Here is a 16489-nt window from a genome sequence, read left to right as displayed (position 1 = left end):
TCTCCCCATATGCTCCTTTCTCTGTCTTTCCTAAAATCCTGTTTTGCCAGTAAGTTAGTTCCCAGAGGAAGAGTATTCGTGCAGGGTGCAGCCTAATTCCCTGCCGGTTAGCTGAGGGGTGCCACAGCAGCAGGCAGAAATGGGCTTTGTGCTGCTCGTCTGCAAACAGCCACGGTGGGAAGTCATCCTGGCAGCCTGTGCTCCAGTCCTGGCCCAGCAGTGGCATCGGTCAGTGGGACCCCCCAAAGGGAGGGTCTTTGCCCCAGCATCAGGTCTTTCTCTCTTCCCCTCCACCTGCATGTTTTTTTCCCTTCCTTCCTTCATTTTCTCCTTTCAGAGCAAGCTGCATCGCAGTCTCCCGGGGAGATCACTGTCTTCTGCTGGCAACATCTGATGCTTATCAAAGCAATGTTGCATCAATAAAAATAAACAGCAGCAGCTGATCCCAGGGACGAGCAAAGTTGTTTTTCTTTTTTTTGTCTCTGCACGCAAAGTATCAGCCTAGCAGCTTGCCTTAACAGGGGGAAAGCCACTGTTACCTGTAGCCCTTGGAGATTTGAGTTTGGCCCGTACAAGATTTCTGCAATGAAAACTAAATTTAGCACAAACCCACACTGACCAACTTCATCTTCCTGCTGCTTGAGGCTCTGCCTAGAGTCACACCGCAGCGGTGGCTGTAGCCGAGGCTGCCTGGTGTGAAATAGCAGCTGGACTTCAAGTTCGGGGCTTTTTCCTCTCTAGAGGTATTAATGTTAGAAATGTAGGGTTGTGTATGCCGACGTGTGAGCTGCCTGTAGCTCCTGTTGCAGGGTGTTCTCCACCGTGGCTGAGTGTCAGTCTCAAAGCCAGGAGCTGAGCCAGCTCTGCAGAGCTCTGAGATGGGAAATTTATTCTTTTCGCATTGCTTCTGACTTCGCAGCGTGCTCTGCCTGCACTGCTGTGCGTTGCACACTGAGGGGAGAGCAGAGCTGTGGCTTGTCCCTGTCACCCGTGTGAGGTGTCTGGGGGTATTGCTGTGCAGCTCCTGCAGGACTGGGGCAGGACACGAGCCTGGGGCATCAGAGCAAAGGTAGCTGCAAGGGCCTATACTATCCCAGGCTTGGCTGTAACTGCGTGAAGGTTTGTTCCTTCAGAAGCATAAGCCCGCTGCTGTTTGCAAACTGTTCTTGTTTTCTTAACAGGAGTTGGGGGAAAAAAATGTTAAAAGACTTTAAGCAGATGAAGACGCATGCATTTGAATTGTTCATTGTTTGTCTGGAGTAGTTACAGGATGAGTTGTTTGGAGGAAATAAGGAAACGCTCGCCAGTCTGAGTTTGTGTGCTCTACCTGATAAAGCTTTAGATTTGTGATACAGTGGAGTAATCCCAAACAGCCTTGGGTTCAGGATGGGAGGACCCCCTTTTCACTGAATAGACTTCAGCGCTAACAATTACAGTTAAGATTTTTATTGAAGTTAAGCCATACATTCTTCTTAGTTAGAGTTGATATATCTTTTCCACCTGAAAAATTGAAAGCATGGATACCACTCATCTCAGATTGTGATAATTCGTATTTTCATCTTCTATGTTTTTAAACATGAAGTAGGAATCCTAAATTTATGAAAATAAACGCTGCCAGAAATGATAATTTTGGGACAACAGGAAGTATAAAGTGAATGTTTTAAATTCATTATTTGTCTCCCCCTCCCCTTAATTTATTTCAGGTTTATGACTCTGACTGTTGCGACAGCATTCTTCTGGAGCTGCGGGAGTATCTGCCAAAATACTTCGGTGTCTGGTCACCACCTACTGCACCAAATGGTACTGTTCTAATTTTATCTATTAATCCAAACCTCCTGGAAAAATCTTAGGAAGCCTGATTTTTGGCAGCTGCAAGCTCTGTAGGTTTTTTTTTTTTCCTTTTTGGTTTTGTTTTGTTTGCTTCTTTCCCACTAAGAACATGTGCCAGTTGGCAGTCCTCTGGCTAGGTTTGTTCTTTGGGAGCGCCCTCATGGCCCAGGGTAGATGAGGCATGGCTGTTCACATGGCAAACGTTTTGCAAGTAGCTGAACCTGATGCATATGGCCCCAGAGCTGCTGCTTTGGTCTGGACAATGCAGGAGGGGTGGGCTGGATGCCCATTTGTCTGATTAGGCCATCAAAGCAGGACACAGATGCTGTATGGGTGTGTAAGAAGGAAAAAAGTGACAGGATGTGGTCTGAGGTGAGGCGTTCAAGCTGGAATCTGCTACTGGATCTCCAGAGGTTGGATCCCATCACCTTGCCATATCACACCAAACATATTTTTTGTTAGTTGCCTTGTTTAAGAGCACTGCTTGTCATCCTTTGTTACTGTTTTGAATGGAACAAATCTCAGGTAGCTTAACTTTGTATAACATGTTAGGAGTCAGAAAGAAAAGGTATTTTTGGAGGACAATTGGAAGATTGTCTCTTCAAGAGAAGATGGAGATATTTCTGATGTGTATTTAAAATAGCAACTATTTTTCTTCTGCTCTTTCTTATTCACATTGGGAGACAGAGCTTCTGGAACATACAGAAGCAAAAGGATGCGCTCGAGTTTATTTAAAGGCAAAGGCACTGAAACTAGAAGCTGTGCTCCGTTAACACAGCTCGATCTTTGGCTTGTGCTGTCCCTTGATAGACTTGTTTTCCCAAGACAGTGGTGAGGCGGCATCCAAAGTCACTGTCTAAATTTTGTAAAAATAAATGCAGCAAGGACTGCGGCAGTACGTAACGCTTTCTTGGCTCAGATTTGCCTTCACGCTTTCATATTTGGCACTAACCCACATAGCTCTACCAGAGCTATCTTCTTCCTTCCCTCCTAATTTTATGTGTGTCACGGAGCTCACTAGTGTCCCCTCCAAACTGTAAATCAATTTTCCCTACTTAGAGTAGGATCTTAAAATGTGTGGTCTAGCTGAGATATGGTAATTCAACATGTCCCTAGTTTACATTGGGAATTAACTAGCACTGTGCAGCATGGGGCTGAATTTTGGCAGGTCTCCACCAGCAGCAGAGAAGTAGCCTGTAGGAATGGATGTAGCTGGTTTAAAGGAAGAGCAACACTTGATTATTTTTTTGTTGTTGTTCTTGAAAAAACTCTGCAATATTGGGAGCTTTGACAGAGAGCAGCAGTGGAGCTTCAAACAAAATGCTTGGCTGCCAGCTCTGTTACCCGCAGGATGAATGAGCTTTGTGTAGCCCTGACAGAAATCAAGTGCAGTGGAGATCGTGGACCTCAGCAGAACGTGTGTGTGCTGGGGCACATCCAAAGCTAAGGAGGTGGCCATTCAATGTGGAAGTGCTCTGTTGACCAGCAGGCATTTGCAAATGCACTTTTGCTACTGCCAGGTGTGGAGGAAAACCTCTGTGATGAATTTGCCTTTGTGCATCAGTGCCTGACAGCAGAAGACACCAGAGGTGAGGAGAATCACCACAGTTGAGTTTCAACTGCATAAAAAGTAGGAAATGGAGTTTACAAAAACAGGAAGAGGTAAAGTAGACCCACAGAGTACAGAGAGAGCATGGAAAGGCTATTTTGGGAAGATCAGTGGTGGGGTTTGTGCCCTCTTCCCCCCAGATGAACTGTGGAGTAATCTCTGGCAGCACTGAAAAGATTGGACCTTATGCTTGCTGAGCTGCTATGGCATGTCCCCGTGACATTAGATGAAGGAATCTAGCTGCGGCAAAGATAACCAGTTATTACGTTCAGATTAGGGTTGTATGTGCAGCTTTTTGCAATCTTGACTTTGGATCCCTGACCTTTCCTTCGTCGGTAACTCCTCCACGTCCTGTGGGGACACAGCTCCAGGCAGCCTCTGAGCAGTGAACCCAGTAACTCCTCTCTGCCACGGAACTGGGCGTAGGTGACTGCACTTAAACGAAACGAAATAGATCTGTTGGTTACCAGGGCCCTGCTGTGTGCTGCTTGTTCTGGTCTAACTATATACATTCCAGCAGTGTTTGTGTGCAGGAACAACTGCTCGCCCAGAGAGAGGGGATGGCCATAAGCACCTTTGTTTAACATAAAACTCCTTTATTTATGAGACAATGAAGTTCTTTCGTGAGTGGTTTTGTATGTGTAGCATCTGAGTTGTTATCTTGGGAAGAGGGTTGGGAGTTTGAGTAGGTTCACCCAGACAAGAGAACTGCAGGTTTCCTGGAGAAAAAAGCAAAAACAAAACGGGAATTGAATTTAGGACCACTCTGAACTTAATTTGTGTCCGTTTCTGAGTTTCCATATGACAGGTAAGGATTTCCTTCTACTGAACTTTAATCCTCTAGGTAGAAGAGATGGAGCGATATTCAACATCGTGTATCAATAAAAGCTTATAAATAACTCTTGTTATGCAGAAATCCCATACCGAGCGCTACTGCATGGCAGCCAGGGTGAGAGGGGGATGACACTCCACCTCCCGAAGATAATCTGAAATCGGAGCGAGACAATTGGATTTCAACTTCGGGCTCCTTGGCATTGTCGGTGTTGGGAATTTATTAATAAGCAAGTGGAAAAGTTGTTGCAAAGATATGTGGGAGCATGTTAAGCTTTTTATATCTCCTGCTGAGAGTTGTGCTTTCTGCTGCCTACTTGTTGCTCCTGCGTATTTTTTGCAAGCAACTTTACCACTGCTCATTTCATACTGGGCTCTACTTTCCGGTGCCTGAACTGAGAACAGGGTAGAAAAACACAAGACAACTTCAAGCCTTTCTTTTCTTCTGCTGCTGAGAGCAGCTGAGGCTTTTTTTTTTTTCCTCTTTATTCATGTATTTTGAGAGATGCCTTGCAGATTATGAAAAGAAGTCAGATGCCTGGAGTTATTCTGTGACTTCTGACTCCAGCAAGTACTGAATGCTTCGGCACGTACGTGCTCAAGTCTGCAGTGGTTCGTGCCATACATACTTGCTGAATTTTGGTGGTCTTTTGGTTTGTCTCCTTTGGGACTGCAATAAAATATGTAAATAATATGTCAAACCACATCTTCCCTTCTCTTTCTCTTCTGCTGAAAGAGAGAAAGGGGGGAGGAGAAGCCTCTGAGGAATGATTTGTTTAAGTTCTTGAAATACATGTTCAGGATTATCTACCAAAGCTGAGATACAAAAATCCCAACAAATTCTTTTCTCTGCAGGGGACTTTAATTTAAAGTATTTTTAGATAGTTGAAACGTAATCTATTGGTATGAAGCATATCTGCATCAGAGATTTTTATCTACTTGTGCAATAGAAAATTATTTGTGTTGATGAATGCATGATTTTCAGATGCTAGGAGCATTCCACATAATAACTTAGAAAATCTGAACTGCTTGAAAAATCTGCATTTGTAGTTTTCACAAGACAGGAAGGAGAGCTCTCTGGTTACCTCTTCACAAGATACCAGAAGGGTTGCTGTGTGAAAAATCCCGGTGTGTCCTGATGCTCTGGTTTTGGGGTCTGGGACAGTTGACCACAGATGTTGAACACAACACAAACAGTGCCAGGAAAACCAATGTGTAAACACCTGATGCGTTTTCTGAAGCTGTAATCAGAAAAAAAAAATAGCTCATTGCCATGATTTATCTGTGGTGCCGTTGCCCTCCCCGCGAGGACAAAAAGCTTTTTGAGAGTGGGGGTGTGCTCTGAACAGATGGGACATAATCTTGACTGAGCTGGCAGCTAGCTGGAGATGAAGACTTAAATTATAATTCCAGAAAGTGTGAGAGATGAGTCATTTCTGGATAATACACAGACTTTTCCAAGTAATTAGTATTTCCCAGGGTTAATGATAGCTCCAAAGCTATTTTAATGCCTTTTTTTTTTTTAATAGTAATTGTTATGTTTTAGGAGGTTTTTAGGGGGGATACTCTAGCTTAGCAGCTCTGAAATGGAAGGAGAAATAAAAAGTGAAATATCTTAAGAAATGCTGAATTTGGGTGCTGCATGCTTAAAAAGAGGGATTTGGATGAGCGGAGCAGAGGATGGCGGGTATCTGTGAGTGCTCTTCAAATTTTTGTGATGGAAAGCGCTGAACTACCTTGCCTGCATGTTGTCTGAAAGAATAAGGGCTTGTTTGGGAGATTGGGTTCTGCTTTTCAAACTAGTTGTTTTCATGGGCTCAGTTGTTGCTTTATGGAAACAGATGTTTTGCACTACTTTACATACACATGGTTTAGGGTTTACAAAATAACTCAGACAAACAGCATTGCATCTAAATAATTTGAATAATTTGTGGTAATGTACAGTTTGGATAGTTTAAGTATTTGTAGTAGCGAGTCTGGAGCTGCTCACGAGATAATCCAATGCATTTGGGGTGGGTGGTGAAGGACAACAGCCGTTCCCTGAGATGTTTTTGTATTGCCCCTGTCCCATGCCATGTCTCTGGCTCAGTGCTTTTGAGAGCTGAGTTCTGAAATTCTTATATTTCATGTAGATGTTGTTTCCTGGATTGTTTTAGAGTAATGACACAAATGTATTGATTACCTTAGTTTAGATAGTGTAAAAGAGGCCGGGTGGGAAACATGATGCTTATATTTTGACTATTTTTGTTTAAATAGTAGAGAGCTGAGAGGTTGTAGGACTCCTCTGGAGTCAGTAGTGTTCCCCAAAACCTCAAAAATGAAAGCTTTGCCAATATCTGACTGAATTTGACCTGTGTATGAACACTTTGAATAAAAGTGGCACTTGCAGTCCAGCTTATTCAGAATATGCTCCCTAATAGGGAGAATATTGGTCTACCTTCCCCTTAGGGGACATCTGATGAGCAAATGTTGGGTTTGTTTGCTGTTTGTGGCTTTCTCAAAGTTAAGTGTGAGTTATTTTAGCTTGGGTATCCCTGCAGTTAGAGTTAACAAACCTTGTATATGAGTGAGCTCGTTTATAACCAAACTCTTTTTGCTGTAGACAGATTGATTCCGTAGCCCTGAGGACACTGAAAAGTAATGTAAGCTGGTGCACTGAGTTAGTAGAAGACTGGATTTTAGAATAGTATATTGATTTAACACACTTTCCTGGGCATGACTATACAGTTAAAAACATGCTTAGTTCCATTTATAGATAAAGCAAACATCTAAGGATTAAATGAAATCTGTTTCTCAGATTGATGCACGTGTACTTTGGGGAATTGGGTCATTTGATCATGGTGATAATGGTGTAAAAATCGAAGCTCTAAATAGGACACAAGTAATAAAAAACAGTTTCATATCTTTAAGGAAGAGTCTCTACTTACTGAGTAAGAAAGGACATTATTTGTTCCTTTTTTCTTGACTCTAACTGACTTTGTTACTTTTCTGTACAGCTGTGAAATTAAGGCACTTGGTCCCTCTTCCCTCTTTAAAATTTAACTGCAGAGGTTTTTGCTTTCTTTGGCAATCCCATTTGTGATTATGCTGAAGGAATGGGGAAGAACACAGCGTCCGTGTGTACGCAGATTGCATTAAAGCCAAGGAGACACGCTCATGGAGTAGGCTGGGCTCCAAAAGAAAAATGGATTTTTATGGGAGGTTTGGGCCTGATAAAAGCAGGCTTAGCAGAAGCTGATGTGAAGAATGAGAAGGGTGTTGGTGCCCGACCTTTCCTTCGTACACGTCGTGTCCTGCCAAGGGCTGGAGATGTGTGCACGCTTTCTCCAACTGAGTTGTAGGCAGTTACTGGGGGAGTTGGTTTTCTTGGTGTGCTCTGACAACCAGTGCCATAAATCACGCTGGAAAATCATCTCTTACCTATGTTGGAGAAAAGCATAAACCAGATTGACTGGGTTTTACATCTTGCTTTAAATCTTCAGGCACTCCGAGGGGCTGGGGCTGTTGTAGTCCACCCACCCAAAAGCACTTCTGGAAGCGGCTGAGAGGCAGCCTAGGATTTGAGCAGTGTTGTCCCCAAAAGGTGCCCAAGGAGAAAGGGGGCAAGGGAGGAGAAAAAGGAGACTTGTCGCACTATGAAATGTTAATTTCCTTTTTAAAATGACAGAAAGAGAAAATTGCGGTTTGAATTCTACCCCTCTCACGCAGAAAGAAAACACAGTCTCCGTTGAAAAAACGGAGTAACCGGTGTGTGCATGTGCTTATTAATGTTATTTGAGGTATGTTACTGCCTTAATAACAGCTCCTCCTCAGTTTCATCTGGACAATAATTTGAATTTGAGTGCCAGGCTAGCACTCTTCAATTATATATTATTTTCTAAACCAGAATGCATTCAGAATTTTATGCCAGTGGAGTTTGCGGCTGCCAGTGACTGTAATTTAGGTTGTGTTCAGAGACAGACGTGAGGCCAAACATCATGCGAGTCCTTTAACTATTCTCCCTCCTTCACAGAAGCTCAGCAGAAACTCTGTGATTATTTTGCTTTGCCCCACTGCTAACCAAAGTTTTGTCTTTTCTACAGAGATGTATCTAAAACTGGAAGATGTGACCCGTAAGTTTAATAAGCCTTGCATAATGGACGTAAAAATAGGGCAGAAAAGTTACGATCCGTATGCTTCGGCTGAGAAGATACAGCAGCAGGTCAGCAAATACCCACTGATGGAAGAGATCGGCTTTTTGGTACTTGGCATGAGGGTAAGGACTTGTTTTCTTTTCCAATTCAGCTTATGCTCTGCTCTGTTGTCGAACACCAGATACAGCAGCTAGTTTATCTAGCAAATGACAATGCTTTGGAGTTTTGTGTAAATAAAGTGTTATCTCAGTGTGTTGGTAGTACTGTATCAACTGTCATGTGAAGTATGTTTCAAAACACTGCTTCTCTTCACAAGTGTTTAACTTGGCTGTGCCCCTTCGGAGAGTCTGTTTGCAGCCTCTCTCTCTATATATACACACATACAGGAAAGGTGTTGGGCTAGATGATAGTCATTCGAAGCTGAATGTAGTTGCAATCGTTTCTTGTTGCATAGCTATTGGTTTTAGAGATTGTAAAGCATTTTTTTTGGTGTTTAGGCTTGTATCAGAGATTTACAGAAAGGACCAGTCTTCAGAATTTAGTAACAATCTGTGTCCTCTCTAAGTCTTTTTTTATTTTTGATTTGCTTTTATAAAAATAATGTAATTTTTATATTTAGGGAAGAGTAAGTTAGCTTTTCAGAGGTGATATGCATGGTTATAAATAGCTGCTTACAGTCTGCAGTTAAAAAAGCTTTCAATCCAAAGAAAATGTCTTTGAAGCATATGTGCTTGAGGAACGACTGTCAGTTGGAGCTTACTCTGAGATGGGTAAAGACCTTCAGATGTCCTTAGTGACTCTGTTAGATTTCCTTCTTTTAAATGTGGAGAAAGATGAATGAGTATTTGTGTATTGACTGCTGTAATACTTAAGCATAAGGAAAAGCTTTACAGAACGTTTATGGATCAGTAACACAAATGCCTGATGCAAGGCATCTAAAGTATTTTTTCCTGCCACAACTGGCGCGGGAATACTTCTGGTTTTGATGTGAGGTTTTTGTTGCCATACTCACATGGAGGAAGCCAGGGCTTCGCAGGCTCTGCATCAGCAAACATAAATGGCTGGAGACTTTGGTAAGCCTCTACTTTGCTTAGAAAGCAACAGCACCCAGATTGCACCATTGTCTGAAATAATTCTAATCTCCCTGCAGTGTTTTGTACCTAATTGCCTAGGCTCTCAGCCTTAACTTTGTCTTGAGATAAGCTTTTACAGCTATAAATTATAGTGGTCATGAGTAGCAATTATGCAAGCCTGCGAGAGAGCATGTGGGAGTCGAGTCAAAAACCAGTCCAACAGTTTGGATCGAGAAGGAAGGCTGAAGATTATAGGCTTGGATTTGGCTTGTATCATTACATAACCTTTCTTATCTCATCCGTAAAACAACGTACTTCACGTTCTTTGTGTCCTGACAGCGTAAAAGGGGTGCTTGCTTCCACAGTGTTCAGTGGTTTTGTTTGCAACCTTGTCGTTTACTGGCATCTTGATCCTGTTGCAGAGATTCTTTTGATTCCCTAATTAAAGCTGTGTTTATAATGATGGTTCCCCCAAGCACTGCAGTTTCCCATCCGGTGTTTAACTAGATGAGATGTGTTTTGAGCGTTTGGAACCAAATTGCATGTTGAAGTTATTTTCCAGAAAGATTTCAAAAGGTTCCTCCTCCCCTCACGCAGCACTTAGCAAAGCCCACATTCACAAACAAGGCATTTTCTCTGCTCAGCTTGCCTCCTCTCGATTACGGGGTGCTCTCTGCCTGTCTGCTTGCTTTATTATTCCAGGATTCAGGACGTGATGTAAAACCCTCTCCTGTACAGGCATTTTCTGCCTGTAACAGCTAACATGCTGGGTAAGGGATGCTGGCGTTTGCTGGGCAAACGTGTTTGTGTGGTACCACACAGCCTAGAAAGAAGAGAGTTTTGATTTTAATCTCTTGGTTCAGAGTTATTTGCAATACTGGGGATGAAGGAGGTATCTCACCGTTTCTATTTTGGAAAAGCAGGAAAGAGGGGGGGGACCAGGAAAAAAATAAACAAGGAAAAATGCAGTTCTCTGTGCTTTTTAAAGCACACAGCATAAAAGCTGTCATGAAGAAAGATACGAACAATAATGTTACACCTTTTTTTAAAACAAAAATGTATTTATAGTCCTTTTTTACCCCAAAAGTCATCAATACAGCTTTTTTCATGCACTGATAAGTAAGTAATCATCTAGTTACACATCCATGCAGACGGTTTATCCTTTGAAAAATGATAATAATCTAACTGGCGGAGCTTTGCTTTATGTACGTGGCTCTGGCATTTGGCACGTGCTAAAGCATGCTCATCTTTATTCACTGAATAGCAGAAGAAATGCACGGAGCCACATTTAGAAAGCACAGTCATTTCAATAGCATTTGTTAAAAACCTATTTCATAGTCAGCGCAGGGGTTCCTTCCGTCAGATGGTTGAGGACAGAGGTTTGTTACAAAAGTAGGGAGAGCTCAAATATAAATCAGAACACCAAGTTACAGTTTCAGTAACAGAAATACAGGTTGCAGTATGGTTTTACTAGTCGACATAAATATACAAGAAACATCTTAGCAGCGTATGCAGTATTAAAAATAGAGTGTTTTATTTGCTGTTGAATAAAAGCAAAATGTGTGGGTTGTGATCTTGATTCACAGCCCTTTCAGACTCCACAATTCCCAATTTCTACTTTTTTTTTTTTTTTTTTTCCTTTTTCAGAGCATCTTGATTGCAGTGTTACAGAGCTCACAATTTTTGTGAAACAGGTTTTTAAAGCACGGAGCGATGATTATGTAACTTGGCCTGTATAATCCATCATGTGCTGTTGTTTGTGCCTATGATTTATTGCATACATTTATTGCATACATTAATGCAGATACCTTATCAAAGCTGTTTCCAGAAGCAAATTTCCTAATCTACAGCACATGTTCCTGCAAGATATTTTAAAACTAACTGCAGCTGAGACCATTTTCTTTCTGTATGAACCTTTTCTAACACTGCGATTTTTGTAAGCCCTGATATATCAATTAAGATTTAGTAGGGGAACAATAATAAAGCTATTAAATCCTGCATCGAGCATTCCTATTCTTCCTTGGAAAAAAAAAAAGGCTTTTTTGTTTGTTTGTTTTATATTTCTATAATCTAATTCAAGCTTTGTTTCAGAAAACAGAGGAAGACAAAACAAAAGCTAAAAAGAAAATGCTCACAAATTCGACAGTGCCCAAATCCATGCTGCAAAACTGAGCACAGCAATTCCCCCGAGTCCCGTATCTGCCAGTCAATTGAAGGATGTTTCAGAAATTCATTTCTAGAGTTCAGGAGGCTCATCTGTCATCCTCTTGGGCGAGGGACTCGTCAGATAAACGACAGCTGGTACAGTTGTGTCCTTATGGCTGATAACAGCTCCTGGATGTTAGGAAAAAGCAGGGGATGGGTGACATGAGAGGTGGCCTCCTTTTTCTCCCCGTTATTATAAAAAGCAGGCATAAGAGAAATTTATTCTAACGAGCTGCTCTGTGGAAGTGTTGGGAATCCAAAATAATGTATTCAGCTATTTTAAAAGTGCTTCAGGACTTAACTGCAGTGCCTCTGTTTCTTTTATTTAGGAGGTTATTGTTCTGCTCTGTCACTGAATAGGTTTCAATATAATTTCATTCTACAACTTACTGAATTTATTAAAGATAGGGTTTATTAAAACTCAGTGTTTAAGTCTTCCATAGTGGCAGGAACAAGTCCCTGAGAGCTCACAGGGCTGTGGAGAAACCTGGCTTCTTCAGACATCAAGGAAACCTGTGCATTGCATGGGGTAATGGTGAGGTGTGAGCAAGAAGTGTGAAAATACATATTTCAGTCATAATTCTACCAGTTAGGGAATTTCCATAGGTAAGTATTTGAACAGTTGTGTATTTTTCTGCTTTGCCATGTAAGCCTGCACTGAATTAGTGTAAATAACACTGTATAATGTTTGATACTTTGCTTTCCTGGAGTCAGTCTTCAACTTAACGTTCTAAAGCTGCAGTTGCAGGGTTTCCAAACTGTCTCACTGTACTAACACCATAATTTAAAAAATGGTACAAAAATGTCTGCGTATGCAAACAGTAATAATTTAACACCTCGTGGGGATCCAAAAGCCAAATGCTTTTGGAAGAGAAACTCCAGAAATAATTTCCCTTGTCAGCTAATTATCAGGATTGTTTGACATGCTGCCCATACAGGGTCCCTACTACTAATAATTAAAACCAAAAAAACTTTTTAGCTTGCTGGATTCCAGCTCTGTTTATGCAGAAACCTCACTGAACTGGGAGTGCTTGTAGGCACAAGGAGGAGCCTACATGCTGTTGACCGAAACATCTCCATTCTTGCCTGGTAGGAATGTGCAAAAATCCCTGATCAAGCAGGACTTTTCTTACAGGAGATGTTTTGCAGATCTCATGCGTTTTCTTTGTCTTGCACTATGCAGTGGAACTCCTTACGTGAATGCAGAGCAAACGCGTAACGAGCCGTGGCAGGTGGACAAGAAATGAGATTTTCCTGTCTAATAATGTCTTGGCTGTTGTTGAGGCTGCAGATGTGACTTATTTGACTTGCCATTGTTTTGACAGAAATGGGCTAGTACAGGCAGTCACAACGACAGGGTTACAGAAGAAAAGTTGGTTCAAAGGCAAATATCCTTTTGGGAAGGGGTGGGAGCAGATTAGCCGCAGTGACGGCGTGAACAAAAGCGCGGTAAGGCAAGAAGCCTCTCGGCTTGGAAGTCAATTTCGGCCTCATGCTGCTGCAGCAGAGCGATCCCTTTGTTTTTGGGGTGAGGACCAAGCAAGACGTGGTGAAAGATTGCTCCTATCTGAGCTGGGGTTTCTGTTCCTCTGCTTTCAGTATGGGGCTTAACGTGTTTGTGTTTCGCTGAGGTCGTCCAGGAATGGTTCAAGCAGCCACGTCCTTGCCATTGAGGGAAGGCTTTGAGGAGAATTAAGAGACAGCTCCTTGGCTAACGTGGAGAATACTTTCATGATTACCTGCATGTGTTGTCCTTCAATACTATTGTCTTCAAGAAAAGAAAAATAACTTGGAACTGCAGCCAAGCCCTTTGGTAACCAAGGGTATTCTGAGCATGCTTATTCACAAGATAGTTAACTCTGTATGTTGTAGTGCTGGGATGTGTGGGGCTCAGCAGTTTGTCACCAACCATTTTGTATAGTTAAATATGCCCAGCTGATGCAAGATTGGCACATAAGAGTTTTAAACCTCTAAAACTGGGGGGAATGGGTTCGTGCAAGTTATGAGAAGAGGTAGGGTGGCTTCGTGGGAAACTCAGAGGCACAGGGGGCTTGTGCGCTGTTCCAGTGTTTCTTTGGAAAAGAAAATGAGCTTGCAGATCCTAATCAGCATTTTTGAGCAACTGCCCGTGTCGCAGAAACGGTTAGCTCCTATGGGTAAGAGATAAGGTTCTGGTAAACAGGATTATGTGTTCGTGAGCCTGCTGCAGTGCAGATGTGTGCAGGCAGCTGCCCCTAAACTGACCGAACGCGCATGCTTGGTGCCACTGAAACGAAGATGCAGCTTGTAAAAACATGGACGCGGTCTCCAGACTCTTGCTCCTCTTCCCAAGGAACAGACTTTGTTATTCTTGATTTATTTAATTACCTTTCGCATGTGTTCTTTTTGAAATTTTGGAAGTTTTTGAGAGCTTTTGAAAATAGTTCTGGTACTTGAAGTAATTAAATAAGTTGTCTTTGACTTTGTATGTTTTATGCTCTCTCTAATGTGCTTTAAAGAAAAGAAGCAGAGAAAAACTATTGTTTTAGTGAAACCAAAGTCACAGTAGTCAGATGTTCTTTTAAAATAACCTCTTTCACTGCGCTCTTCTGCAATTTATAGGCAGCAGGACCTCACTTTCTGTAGCTGTTACAGCAGTAGAAGTTGGAGTTGTAACAGTGGGAAGTAATCCCCGCCACCAAGTGAGTTGAAACACTCAGGCTTACTACTGTTGTTTCTTTAGTACAATCAGAATTATTTACTGCCCTTTCAATGCGTGGCTGATGGCTGGAGTCGCTGTTTCCACACACCAGGATTTGAGCTCCTTGGGGACACTGAGTGTAATTACTTGAATCTTTTTGTCACAGTGAGAATTTTTTGAGACGTTTCCTTCTAGCTGCTCTGCAAAGCGAGAGTTTGGGCCTGTGTTTTCAGACTGTGCTCATCATGGTTTGGATGAGGGAGAGAAGTTTTGGTGTGGGAGGCTGCAAAAAAAACAACAAACAAACAAAAAACAAACAAACAAACAAAAACAAAAACCAGGGAATTCTGCTTTTTTTGTTATTACTATTTTTTATATACCGCTCAATTTTATGCACCGATTTTCACTGCCTCGCCGGTGCAGCCCCACTTGCTCTCTGTGGGATCCTCTCTCTGTGCGGCGGGTGAAGTGAGGGCAGAGCGCGGCAGCTGGGATGGGTGCCGCAGGGTTGGGTGGTCTGAACAAATGCCAAGCAGAAAGTTTCTGCCAGAGAGAACCGCCTGCTTGGTAACACCATTATTTCTGCAAGTAGGAATTGTCTACACTCTCATAAACAAATTATATTTGGGCCTGGCTGGCTGGCACGTTTCTACAATGGAAATTATTTCAGTTAGAGAGAAAATGTGTCTCTGTGTAAAACAGTTTTTAATTAAGTTGTTGAGCTTGTGCAATTCCTGATATGGGCAAAACTGTACCCGTGTGATTTGCCTCCCTTTCAGGCGTTGTGCTGGTTGTACCAGTACCTGCTGGAATCGAGCTTCCACTCGGCTGCTGTCTTTATTTCATGTAACCTCATTTGTGCCAAAAATCATAGTTTCAGATGGGTCTCGTGTACTGGGCACTCCTGGTCACAGCATAGCACTTGTTGTTTTGCTGTTGTACCAAATATTTACGTTTTTAAGAACTGCAAAATAGTGAATGCATGAGCATGTTAAGTCTTACTGAATTAATATTTATAGCAACGTCAGTAGGAGTGTGATGGTTTCACATCCTAGCATTGATCTGCAAGGTACATTCTATGTAACGTGTTTTCTGTAACTAGTATGATGTCTTTCCGATGCAGGAAAATACAACCTGTAGATTAAGCCCAAGATATGCAGGGGCACTGTTTTGCAGATCAGAGCACTAGAGGGCAGTGCTGACCTCCTCAGAAACGTACAGCTACAGAAGGGATAAGTGGTAGCAGAGATTTGTAACCGGTCTGTAAGGTGTCTCATGCAGAAAATCTTGGTTGCTCTAAATAAGCTCAGACGTACCTTCTTGTTTCTTGCAGGTGTACCACGTCTCTTCGGACAGCTACGAGACGCAAAACCAGCACTACGGAAGGGGCTTGACGAAGGAAACAGTAAAGGATGGTAAGGGAGCTCAGTGCTGTTGGGTATTTGATATTAGATTATTTTAGAACTATATGGAAAAAGTAAAGTAGTCTCTGTATTCCCATTTAAAAAATCCCTTTCTCTCCTCTTGCCAGATGGGTCTTTAGCTGTGCCCTGTATCATCTGAACTACCTGTCAACCCTAAGTTAAACGTGCAGTTGACTGTAACAACAGTTACAAGAATTTCCTCATCACACATCCCTTTTACTATTAATAAGGGAGTAATTGTGGTAGAATCCAATCTCTTTGCAGAATTGAGGGTTGATACTCCACTAAGGTAGAAATTTTAGCGGTGTTAATGTTTTTAATCTGTATATTTCTGGTTGTATTCTGTGAGTAAGTGCTGTCTGTAATATTAAAAAGCTGCTATAAACACACTTTTCACTGACCATCTCACTTGAAATCAATTCTTACCTTCCGCTACACTAACAATAAATAAAAATGTTACCACTGTATGTCTATTTGGTGATAAACATTTCGAAGTAGTCATTAAGTGACATCTGTCTGTCCCCCTCCTGGTGACAGAAGGACAGACAGACACACACACACATCCCTCTCTAGAGCTGGCACCAGCTTGTCAGCTCTGTCACTTGTGATAAAGAAGCTGGGAGCTGCTGAAGCTTGTTTATCCCTGGAGAATTTAGTGGGTCCTTGCCCAAAACAGTTGAGGCGCTTGCTTTAAATGCAGGAAC

The 16489-nt window shown here is 42.1% G+C and overlaps 1 protein-coding gene across 1 annotated transcript in view; it reads left to right on the top strand.

Moving 5' to 3' along the window:
- The window catches only part of IPMK (inositol polyphosphate multikinase), a 40151-nt gene that overhangs the window by 17712 nt on the left and 5950 nt on the right, over nucleotides 1-16489 (top strand). Inside the window, exons 3-5 of the mRNA XM_027460071.3 lie at nucleotides 1704-1800; nucleotides 8353-8525; nucleotides 15695-15776. Of these exons, the coding sequence (XP_027315872.1) occupies nucleotides 1704-1800; nucleotides 8353-8525; nucleotides 15695-15776 (352 nt within the window). The remainder of the gene's footprint in view (nucleotides 1-1703; nucleotides 1801-8352; nucleotides 8526-15694; nucleotides 15777-16489) is intronic.

This window comes from Anas platyrhynchos, chromosome 6 (assembly GCF_047663525.1).
Source record: "Anas platyrhynchos isolate ZD024472 breed Pekin duck chromosome 6, IASCAAS_PekinDuck_T2T, whole genome shotgun sequence".
NCBI lineage: Eukaryota > Metazoa > Chordata > Aves > Anseriformes > Anatidae > Anas > Anas platyrhynchos.
The sequence above is the reverse complement of the archived record's forward strand: the minus strand, read 5'-3'. Positions and strand labels throughout refer to the sequence as shown.